Here is a 13,003-nt window from a genome sequence, read left to right on the forward strand (position 1 = left end):
GCACAGGGAAGATGGACATGTGACTAAACAGAAAATGCTCCACTGCAGAGTGTGTAACCTTTAGTTTAAGATGGTAAATTAGCCTTCAAATTGAAAGATGTGGGCAAGGTGATTGTGTGGTTATGGTGGAGAGATTAAAGGTACCCCATGGTGCATGCTTACCCTGCACATACCCACCACACTCCTCACCACCTGTCATTTCCCTGCTTGCGGAGACATCACCGCACCAAAAAAGCCCCCTCTACTATTCCCCTTAAAGGGGAATGACATTCAGGTATGACCCAGTGGATGTTATTTGTTCTTGTGGTGTTTATAGAGCTCTCTGGCACTTTTTAAAAACAAAGTTCCAGTGCTTTAGTGGGGATCAACTGTTGACAAATTCTCACACAGCGCATGCAGTATAATCCAAGCGTCATTTATCCAGTCAAATGCTCAGTACTTTCCAAACACATGCATTTTCACCAAAATATTACTATTTAAAACATTTCTGCATAAAAAGTGCCAGGCACGGATGCTGTGTCTTTATGCAAAAGTGTTTTTAATATTTAAGTTTTAATGAAAATGCATGTGTTTGGGAAGTACTGAGCATTTGATTGGATAAATGACACCTGGATTATATTGCATGCACTGTGTGAGAGTTTGTCAACAGATTTTTTTATATTAATTTGCTTTTGTTAAAGGGCACCTCCGTTTACCTCAATTCATGAAGAATTTTCCATGTTTTTGGATTCTTGGTTCACAATGGGGGCATGGAAGAAAAAAATGTTTTCTACACATGGTCAGTGCAACCTGGGGTGAGTAATTTATGTAAAAAAATAATCATTTGGGGGGTGAAGTATTCCTTTAAAATACAACCTTTACAGTGTCAAATCAAGTGTGTACATACTGTACACATGATCACAATTACTGCCACTCTGCCTCCACACCCTTTTTTCCTTTAGGATTACGACATATTCACAAGGACTGACATGACCAGAGAGAAAATGCTCCTCTGAAGGGAGTACCCTATGTAATCTTCAGTTTTTTTGTGTTTGCAGAGCAATTTTCCAGTTCTTCAGTGTGGATCAACACAATTTTAGCTCCCACAAGGACAAACCTACAGCTTATTTCGGTGGTCTCTCATTTAGCATCATATATTTTTAGTTTTTTGTTGTGGCATCAAAGCTCTGCAGTAACTCTTTGGATCTCTTTAAGCTAATATTTGGCGGAACCCTACTGAATGACCCACAATGCAACATCATGACCACCACCCCACTTACCTCCAGAGCAGCAGAGGGCTTCTTCTTCAGTTCCTCACATTTGCGAAACTTGCAGATCTGGTGGCCTGTTTTGCGATTCCGGCAGCTGCTGCATTGCTCGCAGTTAATCCGCCGTCGGCAAGGTGGGCACATGCCGCAACGTTTTCGCTTCTTTTTACCGGAGTTGATCGCAGAAGCCAGCTCGCTCTGCGCAGGGTACTCGGCCAGGCCGGCCATGTGTAGTGCGCTGTCCGCCAGAAACACTCCAGCCGGCGTCATGATGAAAAGCCCCGGGTTGAAGGGGAAACCACCCCCTACTCCATATGGGAAGTCAACAGGACCACCTACGGCGTCCGTGACAGACGTACCCTCCAAGTCGCTAGCCCCCGAGCCTGCGTCTCCACCGCCAACTCCCACTCCCATGCCCCCAGGCAGGAGCATGTGCTCCATACCGGCCCGCTTTAACAGTGCTGCTGCCTGAGCAAAGTGCAGCAGGCCATTCTGTCCCTCCAGAACCTGTTCTAGGGTCCGGTCCAACTTGGCTGTCGTGAGTGCGGAGACAGTGGGCTGGGGCTGCGGGGGTGGCTGAGGCTTGGCCGAGTGGCTCTTAGTCTCACTATTGTCCGTGTGTCCATTGGTGGTTGCAGAGGGGACCGCTGTATACTGGGAGAGGGTACGGGACTTCTTAAGGCTCTTGCTGAGGGGCTCACTGATGATGCCACTGCGGTTCCTGCGCTCTATAACAGGAGAGTCCTGTTTGCAGTTACTCCGCTCCTGGTCCTCTGTCCGGCCCCCCTCCGACAGCCCGCTAGACATGGTCCAGAGCGTACGTGTCTGGGTTAGGGGTGAGGGTGGAAAGGGGGCAGGGGTGAGCGAGGAGAGGGAGCAAAGACCTTTCCTCGGTCCGTTCTGTTGCTCCAGTGAGAGTGGAGCCTCACCTCGATGGACCAAACAGCCAGCCGACAACAGGCGGGCCCCGGAGCCTTCTGCCCGCACTACAGCTCAGCCCTCATCCACGTTCTTCCATGGGCCATCTGGAAACCTTACACAGGGAGAGAGGAGAAGTAAATTACTCATCCATGATCACTTCACCAAAACACTCAAGCACAGAAATATTTTCCTGTTTCCGTAAGTTGAAGGTCAACTTAGGCAAATGCAAGACAAACTCAAAAGAATACCACTTTTTGAGTTGACATGGTGGACCTGTCAGCAAACAGTTGGTTATTTACACACCCAGCAGTTAAATAGCAACATTAGCATTCATTTGGAGTCATGTTTCTGCCCACATGTCAATCATTAGTCCAGTATTCACTCAGTTTTAGCTCTGTTTTGGGTCTCTACCAACTCCTAAAGGAAATGTCTGGCTGCAAGATACTTCTGTATGTTTATCAGCTTGTCACTAATAAGGCTGCAACTAATGATTATTTTCATTGTCTATTAATCTATCAATAAATTTCTCAATTAATCGATTAGTTGTTTGGGTTAAGAAAACAAGAGAAAATGGCAGTGTTTTCCAAAGCCCCCGATGATGTCCTAAAATGTCTTGTTTTGTCCACAAACCCAAGAAATTCAGTGTGGAGGAGTAAAGAAATCGGAAAATATTTACATTTAAGATGCTGCAATCATAGAGTTTTTACTTTATTTTTAAAATAAATAACTTAAACCAATTAAATGATTATTGCATTAGTTGGCAATTCGTTTATAGTTGACAACTAATTGATTTATTGTTGCAGCTCTGTCTGTTGTTTGGTGCTGAGCAGGTAGTGTACATGGGTTTAGAGCTCTTACTGCAGAAAAAAAAAATCAGTAATAGCTGCTTTAAAGACATTAAGGTCATATGCCTTAAGAAAACTACCTGCCCAGAATCACAGTCACTCAATTAGCAGACATCGCAAAGCCAACAACCCCGTCCAGGTGAAAAATGTGCACACATTTTGACAATTAACAAATAAAATAATATTTCATGATGTAAGATCAGGCAAAATTTGTGATAATTAAGCAATACGCAGCTGTAATGTTCTTCTACAACAGAAGTCAGTGACACTCACACACATAGCTTACGTAGTCAGTTTTCTTAACATTTTCAAATGTAGCCCTGAAAACTTTGACCAACATGTTCATTTCAAATTCAAGCACAAAAATAAAATCTGAGAACTTGCATTCTCCCTCTAATTCTTCACACATCATTTGACAAACCAAACTTCTCACCTTGGAGCCCTGGAGCTTCTGAGATTGGTTGGCAAAGAAAAGAAATTGCGAGGTCGGGAGCCTATCCTTGCTATTTAAGCCTGATAAAAATCAAATTAATTGTGTTGTTTTGAGGGTAAAACCTTTTATTTTTTGCAAACCAAGGAAAATAACAAACTAATGGGTATTTGTTTTATGCTCTCAACTGAATACTGGGACTTTTGTCCAACTCCAGCTAAAGGTGTATGAACATTTCACACTTAAAGCTAAAATTTTCAATCCCAGAAACATGATTTTTTTGGAAAACATTTTCATGAAGAAATGCACAGTTTCTGCTGTAATTAGAGATGTGTGAACTTTAAGGAGAAGTCTTAATCTGTTACCTCATTACCTGCTTGGAAATGGTACCCAGATGAACTCAATGACCTTTCAATCTGCTGTTGGTCTATGTTAGGTGCGCACACAGCTGTTTCTTCTGTCAGATTATTTTATATTTTTATGTTGAATATTCATTAAAATAAAAAAGTATTTATCAGTAATGTCCTTTGTAAACACATTAGTCATATCTGAGGCCGTCTCTATAAATAAATTGTATTGCTGTGACTACAATTTAGTCAAGAAATGTTGCATTTATTGACTAACAATTACATGCTCATTGATCTGAGTGCACGACCTTGTGATACAATATGTGAGAAAACAAATATCTGACAGTCCAATATTAGACTCTTGCACAATAATCTGCTGAAAATGTGGCCAAAACAGCAGTGACAGAACAAAGGAGGCTGATTTTCTTTTTATTAACTTTGGAAGTCTTTCGAGTGCTATTATTGTCTAGAACATATTTTCTATCCCATTACTTTTAAATACCAAACCTGTAGAGCTATATCATTTGACAAAATATTAGCTCAAATAGAGCGGTGGGGCCGATGAAGAGGGTTCACCAGGCCAGCAGTGAGAGACTCCGCACCGGATAGAGATGCATCCATCCATTGGCTTTTAGCGTAAGATTCCTGTGACTGCTCATCTATGAGAAGAAAAACTATGCTGCTATTCTCCTGACCTGTCCATGTTCACAAACAAGCATACCACCTCCCACAGAAAAGCTGAGGAAATGGCCGGGCCAGTCCTTATAAGGGAAACAAAGGGAAAGGGAGGGGAAGAGGATGGAGGGGGGGTGTCTGTGCAGTGTGTGGAAATTGGAAGGCCAGAATTAGTGGGAGGTAAAGCTTCAAAGGCAAGAGCACAGCCCCCACATTCTCACCAGCTCAGGGGGATGTGGCGCCAGCGAACCAGAGCCAGCTCCGCAGCCCCTCAGCCCCATAGTTTCAGTTTCTCCCACTACAGCACTGACCAGGGTCCGGTTTCCCGAAGGCATCTCAAACTAACTGCATCTCTGCTCGGTTGTGGTTGAATGCATAACAGCACTGCAAATCATCAGAGTGATACATGAGGGTTTTGGTGGTTTTATGGAATATTGGACCTGAAATGATGTGTTTAGTGGTCCGTTATGAATATATTCATGTTGTTAAAGGAGATTTTTCATTAAGATTTTAATATAACGTCTCAAATGAGCTCTACGGAAGCGGTACAACTATGTAAAGTAAATCTGGGTATCTAGTTGTACAACAGCACTATTTCTTGATTAATCATAGCCTGGGAGAACATCCAGCACTGATCCAACTGCTTCATCAATGCTCTAAATACAGTAAATGTGATAAAAGACTTGAGTTTTCCACATAATTAATGAACTGGCACATTATCAATAGCTAGGATAAATGAGCTTTCAAGTCGTCCACAAAGTTGGCAATCGTGGCTCATGAAAACAGTGTAAAAAATATCACCGATCAGCCGTAACATAATAATTCAGCCGGGGAGCTATTACCTCAGCAGCCTCACAGCAGCTCACGTGCTGATGACACCACTGTTTTTTTAAAAAAAGCGAATAAATATAGCATGTGTTCAAACTGCTGTTCTTTCATGATTGATGATTATAATAGTATAGATGTGATTACTTTTTACACTGCTGACTTCACTGGCATCCATCCCAACAACATCAACTGTACAAAGACAATGCAATGACACATACATCTGCCCATACATATCCTCTTTTTGATTCTTCAGTGAGTTTGATATATTAACAAGAAAAAGCCTCATTTGTATTGTAGCTGAACGCATCAGTGTGACAAGTATGACTTTGGGCTAGTGTAATTCAGTCATTAAAGCTGGGGTAAGCAGTTTCACTGGGCGAAAATCCGATGATAAACATATTCTAATTCAAGTAGTCTGAAAGAAAACTAGACTTTCACCTCCTCTGGGCCCTCTTTTCAGACTGAAGGAAATCTGGCACATGACAGGAGCCTTTGTCCAATCACAAGTCGTTCCAGAGGTGGAGTTTTTTATTCTATTGGCTTTTTTACAAATGCAGATGCATGTGCAGCGTGTCCTCTGACTCAATCCCCGCCACTACAGACCACCTTGCCAGGAGGAGAGGGAGCAGCAGCTCTTGAGACTGACCCCCCAGTCAACTAAATCCAGCTAGTGCAAACCCCAGCTTCACGTGACCGGACAGCCCTGACTCCCCACTGGATCAACAAACTTTCTGTTGCTGCCTTTACACAGCTTAGACCTAGTGCTGCTCGCTGCCCGCTCTCAGCGTGGGGAAGCAGTCCAAAGAGGCGTGAAGTGAGTGGTGAGCTAATACTGTAAAAAGAATAGTTTTAACTTAAAGAGAATGTTAAAATAAATGAATTAAGTTGACTGCATTTAAGATAAGTTGAGGTAATTTTGTATTGATTTAACTTGTCTTCTCAAATTCAGTCAACTTGAAAAATTTATGGCATCTGGGCATTAACTTTTTTAAGTGAAAACAAATGGTTTATTATTACAGCATAGCTAATTTTTGTTTTATTTGTTGTTGGATAGGGAGAGAGAGAAGTAAGGAGGGGCGGAACAAATGTGCTTTATAATAGAATAAGATTAAATAAAATAATGTATAGGAAACACTTGGCTTAGGACAGAGAGGGGACAGCTGATGGAGGAAGGTGTATTTTCAAATTCTGCTGTTTTTTGCATTTTCTAGATTTCTGCCAAACCTGGCTTTAAGACACTTCTCAGTGCTAATAAAACCATGCTACATTTGGAAACACAAGCAGATAAATGTGATAATAAGACATGGAGTTTAAGTAATTGGCCAAAAGCTTTCCTATGACTTGAAAAACAGAAATGCATTAACTCATTTTAATCTTTTTCTAAATACTCATAAGAAAACATTGTTTGGTAGCAAATGTTTTCATTTCTACAAATCACTGACTTTTTGTCACCCGACAAAAATTACAAACGGCACTTTGGAGTCAATATTCTATCACAAAGTCAATACCAAAACTGCCAAACCAGTCTTTAACAACAAACATATGTAATTTGCATCTTCCATATTTACAGGTTGTGCTTGCATCACACCCCATTTGTTGCTTTGATTTACCACAGTGTTACAAATGAAAGCATGTCCACATATTTTAGCTTTACACTCACCCACCTCTCTGCAGTGTGTGAGTACATCTGCCTTCTATCCATACTGACCTATCAGTCACACTCCCTCCATCATTATCAACCCTGAGCATGGCATATAGTCTTAGGCTAATCACTCTCCTCGATTTCCAGCGTCATGGCTCTTCAGATTCCTTTGCTACATCATTTACAGAGGAGGTTTTATGTCCTTATGTGAACTGTCTCCTAAACCACAAGTGCCTGTAATACTGAGAATGTCAATGCCATACTGCTGAAACCAGATAATTGGTGTTGTTTTGTCCTTTGAGCATGTTTACTCAATTTCCTGTGATGTTATAGACTCAAAGGGGACCTATTATGCTAATTTTCAGGTTAATACTTGCATTCTGGGTTTCTACTAGAGTATGTTTTCAAGCTGCAATGTCCAAAAGAAAAAAGCTTCCTCCCCATATTGTCTGTGCTGGGACACCTGTATTCACCCTCACAATTCATAAAAAAGCCAAATCTGCTCTGATTGGTCAGTGTCTCTGGGTTTCCTGTACTGTATGGAGTAATATAATGGCACTTTCCAATGTGAAAAATCATCAGTTAAAGCTTTTAAATCAGGATCTTCAATATCAGACATGTTCCAGCAGGACTGTGATCTAAAATTGTGTATAAATTAACAACACCAGCAACCAAGATGTTTCGCTGTTGTTAGTATGTAGCTACATGTAGCAGCACTACTACAACAGCCACTACTCTAACACACAATACACTTACAGTAGCCCACTACTACTGCTATTATTATTAGCCATACCTCCACTTTTATACATATGATTATTAAGGCCACATTCATACAATATTTGCATGTAATATACATACTATCATAAACATTTATTAATATTAATGTCTATTACAATTGTTATGTGTTATGTTACTGTTGTTAAAGTATTGTGTTCTAAGTATCATTTTGTCATATATGACTGTAAATGTATTGTTTTATTATTTAGTATTGCATGTCTGTCTGTCCTTCTATCATTTTTTCCCTGTTCAAGTTTTTTTTGGGAGGAGTTTTTCCTTAGTCACCGTGAGGGCCCAAGGACAGAGGGATGCTGTAAGCTGTAAAGCCCTCTTAGGCAAATTGTGATTTGCAATAATAGTCTTTAAATAAAACTGAATGTAACTGAATTGAAAAATTGAATGATGCTAGAAAAAGTCTAATTATTGTGTTAGTCCGACTAAAACTGGACTTTTAAAATAAATGTACACACATTAGTCTGACTGAAATCCCATTAAGTCAAATTTCTTGAAGTCAGACACACACTGTAGAAGTGTAGCTCGACTGAACAGTGTATATAAATGTACTAAGCGTAGTACAGCAGCACGTTTACAATGAAAAATGACCAATAAAGCTTCTGAACCACAATCTTCACAACTGGACATGTTTCAGAGAACGAGATCCGAAATCAAAGAGAAGTTAACAACATCAGCAACCAAGATCATATGTTTCCCTAAAGTTAAGGGAGTAGCACAGTAGCGTGTCTCTAGCAGATGACCGTATAAAGAAAAGCGTAACAAGCTGACGTCAGCTTGTCTTGAAAGTAGAAAAAAAAGAAGTAAAAACAGATGGAAACAGATTATCAGAATGGTCTGAAGCCTGAGGTTTGTGCTCACACGGATTACTTTTACATATGTTTACCTAATTATTTGAAACATTGGCCTCCTTGAACATTGAAAACATTGAAAAAATGATCATCTGACACTGTCACATTATATAGGTCAGTATGACAGAAAATAAGGAAAAGCACAATAGGTGCACTTTAAAGTTGCATTTTGAATTAAGCCTTACACCTCAGCTGTCGATTATTGCCCTGACAAGATCGCTGTAATTAGTCACACATTAAAGCCTATAGGATCCGAGATTTCTTGCACCTCAAGCTGTCTCAGCATAAATAACAGGTGTAAATATTAGCTGTACCTCAGCCTGTCTTCAATATGCTGCATGGGATTGGTGGTAATAGAAAAAGATCTGATTATAAACAGTTCAAATGATCAATAAAGTCCAACAGCCTTTCTTGGACTGACCAATCAACTGCATCTGGACCTTGCAGAGCGCATGTGCGGCTTCAGAGGCTTGATTGTAATCAAAACATCTGCAAAAATAAATGGTAGCTTCTTATTTAGGCAAATTCAAAACTGCAGCAGGAGCAGTAGCTGTGTGTTAGTTTGATGTTTTGAACTCTTTTCTTTGATGCTTGATCATCTGTATAGGCAAAACTGAATCTGTTCTTTACACTTTACGGAAAGTAATTCTGAGTGCTGGGCAATTACTCTAGTTTTAATGGTCAATAAGTCATTTGGTGTAGCCGACAAAATATTGACTGGCCTGAGGAGGTATAACACAACGCTCTTAATGCGATTAGAAATGTTGCTGTTCATTCAGCAAAGACACTTTGGGGTAATTTTGACATTCATTTCAGCCTTGTTTTGTTGAACCAGCTGAGTGATGTCAGCCCAGTAACTTTGTGATTTTGTCAACAGCTGATCTGAAGAAGCTGAGAATTTCAATGCACATAGGTTGATGCATGATGTGTGGGTATTAATTTATGTATAAAGCTTGATTTTGTTAAATCAACTAAGAACTGAATCCGGGGTTCACATTTGCTTTAGCTGTTTTGTCTGTCAGTGAGCATGTATACCAATTTTTGTGCAAATAGCCTCATGAAATGCAGAGTTGAAAAGAGTGTCATGTGAATGTGAAATGTGGTGTTTTTATCGAGATATTCCTGCTCTACAGAATACTGTATTGATCCTTTGAGAGAAATTCTGCGTTGGCTGTCTCCCTATTTGCTTCTTGACCATGCTGCCTGAAAAAAAGTTTCCCCCTTTGCATAAAACTTGCAGCTCAATATTAGTGACTTGAGACAAATGTTCAAATCAAAGGAAAAGTTACACATTTGGCTAAATACTAAATATGAAGCTACAGCCAGAACAGCCTTAATCTTGGAACCCATCAGCTATCATCTGACAATGATAAAGGTCAAGGGTCAATATTTCGGGCTGATCTGGTGGGTGGGTGATAGTTTATAGTCCAAGACTTCTTTTTCTTGCCCTTGTGATTTCAGCTAATCTCTGTTAACAGGCAGATGAAGGCAGATACAATCAACAAAACAGCTCTCTCATTTTAGTATAGAGTGTCAGATTAGGTTTTTGAATGCATTCAAAATCTTTTACTGTCACCTACAGGCTCTGCATATCGCTGCTGTCGGGCTCAAACCTCCTATCTCCAAAACTGCTATTTTTCAGGAACTAGAAAAAAAACACTGTTTTTTAAAGGATTCAACGGAGATTTTTTAAAATACATTTCATTGGTTGAGAAATGGTAAAACCCACTGATAGACTTAGAGGAGGAGTTAATTTATGAGAAAAAAAAGAAAATAGTGAAATGTGGAGATACGAGGTTTGCGCCTGGCAAAGAAATATAAAAAAAATATTTTTATAATTTATAATAAAAAAATTGACCCTTAACTTAGCTTAAATACTGGAAAAAGACAGAAACAACAAGCCTGACTCGGACCAAATGGAAATGAATCTGTCTAAATCCGTTATAAAGCTCACTAATTAACACGCAATTTCTAGTTTGTTCAATATAATATAAAAAATAGAATATAAAAACCGAAGCGTAAAAGCGTCAATTTGCCATTCAACAGGGGGTCATTTGCTGAACTATTTTCTTAGTCATGACCAGTTGCCAGGCAACCAGCGGAGACTCCAGGAAGTTACTTGTCCTGGCCATGAAATGGTAACCCTCAGTAAAATGTCAAATGGACCTTTTTCACAACAGATTTTTTTTGACTTGTTATAGTTGCAAAAGCACAGGAAATGATGGCTAAGTTCAATGAAGTGTCCCAGCGACTACTCCACTGACGCACAGTACCAGGAATCACTTAAGTGAAAAACAGCCATCATTAATACTAAAGGATACACCTGCGCTTTTACTAATATGACATGTAAAATGTCTAATGTGAAAGAGTTTTATTGTCTTTTTAGTTGACTGCTAGTGGTAGCTTCATACTTAGCATACAAATGTAAGTGGTACCAATCTTCTGATCTCTAACTTGCAGCATAAAAACGAATAGCACATTTCCATAAACTTTCCCTTGAAGCCACAAGGCACAGACATGATCCGTACATTCTGTAGACCTGAAGCAAAGCTGGTCATATAACACCCCCACCAGCCTCCACAGTGTGTCAAATTATTGTAAAAACCGTTCAAAAGCCCAAGAGAATATGTCAGAGGTTTAGTATATATGAATCATTGGCAAAATCTGAAAGCAGAGGTCTTCATTTCATGCGGAGCATTTAAAAAAAAATGAGCTTAAATCACTGGTGAATGAAGTGGTGTTTTAATAGATAATACTGTACATTTACGGCAATATAAATGATGAGTACTTCCTAACAGCCACAGCTGGGTGAATGTTGTCAGTTCTATGATACTTGTATGAGCATGAACAACTCATTTAACACTCAGCTCTCAGCTCGTAATAGCACCAAACTTTTAACAGTTTCCCCGAATAACCCGTTTGTATGTGCGTGTGTGTGTGTGTGTGTGTGTGTGTGTGTGTGTGTGTAAAAATTAATGTCAGTCCGCAAAATAGTGACAACTGAGTGATGGATGAATGGTTGGTTGGTTCAGTAGTTCAATAGGTTCAATCAATAGGTGATGGAGGATTGGAGGAAAGCATTTAGGGCCAGTTTGTGTTTATATTCCCTGTTATTTTGAGAGTGATGACTAATACTCTTATTCAGAACAAAAATCTGACCAAAACTACCAGGAATCTGTGATGTTTTTCTATCATGACTGCTTATACTGTATATACAACAAACATTGACTTGGGCCCCACAGTAAAATAATATTACACTAATGAGTTCAATGAAACACAGTGGTGTTAGGCCTGATGTTACATCAATAGCCCTGGATATAACTATATGCTATAGATTTACTACTAAAGAATAATAAAAAGTCTAATTGAAAAACTAAACTAAACTAAAAAAAAATCCCCACGTCTAATTATTCATTGTCATTCCATTTATACTTCCTACCACTGCTGTCATAAACACAAACATTTAACTACTTTTACAACTCTGAAGTATTCTGTACTCTAATACTAATTACTAACAACTAGGGCTGTCAAAGTATTGAGTTTTTGAATCACAATCATAGAATTTCAATACTTAACAGCAATTAAATTCCATTATTTTGCATTACAAAGCAGATGGGAAGTCCATATTGACAAGGTAAAGCAATTCTTACCAAAATGTCTTGATTAGGAATCATATGATAGCAAAAACTGCATGGGACTAGCATAAAGTGGGCGTATCTGGAAAGAGGAGACTCCTGGAGAGTCCTGGGTATCCATAGAACCCATTTTCATTCAGATATCTTAAAGTCAATGGTCAAGGGATCCCTATGAAATGACCATGCCGTTTTCCATTGCCAGAATTTAGCCTAAATTTGGAGCATTTATTATTCACCTTTCTGAGAAGCTAGTATGACAGGGTAATACAGGATTCCTCATGTATTCTAGTTTCTTATGATACCATTATTTTCTTTATCGCATTGCAATTAACGCATTAATGCTGACAGCCCTACTCATAATCAGTCATTACATACCTGTATATCGATAAATGTACTTAGTTACATTCAACCACTGTTGTCATAAATACATGAACTATTTTTGCAACTCTAAAGTACTCTGTGCTCAATACTAGGTACTACCAGCTATTCATATTTCTGTCATTACAATTCATAATTAATTTGGAAAGTAAGAAAAACTTTTTTTAAATAAATAATCAGAAAAATTGAGCTTGTTCATCACAAAAAAAAAAAAAAAAAATCCCAGGGAGGGATCCCCCTAGACCCCTCCTGGTCCGGGCTAAGCCCCCAATGTCCTAAAATGCTAGAAATGCCCCTAATTAAACACATTAGTTAATTTAGTTTGATGAACACATATCCAAGGTATGTAACATTCTTTCAATAATAAATCCAAACTATTCACATTTTTTAAATAAACAATTTGCCTGAAGTCAGA

General features: G+C 39.2%; 1 protein-coding gene across 4 annotated transcripts in view; it reads right to left on the reverse strand.

Annotated features, from left to right (window-relative positions):
• The window catches only part of cxxc5a (CXXC finger protein 5a), a 46,131-nt gene that overhangs the window by 12,930 nt on the left and 20,198 nt on the right, over positions 1-13,003 (reverse strand). For all 4 annotated transcript variants that reach the window (XM_088088183.1, XM_042499492.2, XM_088088182.1 and 1 more), the window contains one exon: positions 1,260-2,280. In XM_088088183.1, the coding sequence (XP_087944309.1) occupies positions 1,260-2,054 (795 nt within the window). In that variant the 5' untranslated portion in view covers positions 2,055-2,280. The remainder of the gene's footprint in view (positions 1-1,259; positions 2,281-13,003) is intronic.

The sequence above is a fragment of the Plectropomus leopardus genome, chromosome 15 (genome assembly GCF_026936395.1).
Source record: "Plectropomus leopardus strain MGB_pleo_1.0 chromosome 15, ASM2693639v1, whole genome shotgun sequence".
NCBI classification, from domain to species: domain Eukaryota; kingdom Metazoa; phylum Chordata; class Actinopteri; order Perciformes; family Serranidae; genus Plectropomus; species Plectropomus leopardus.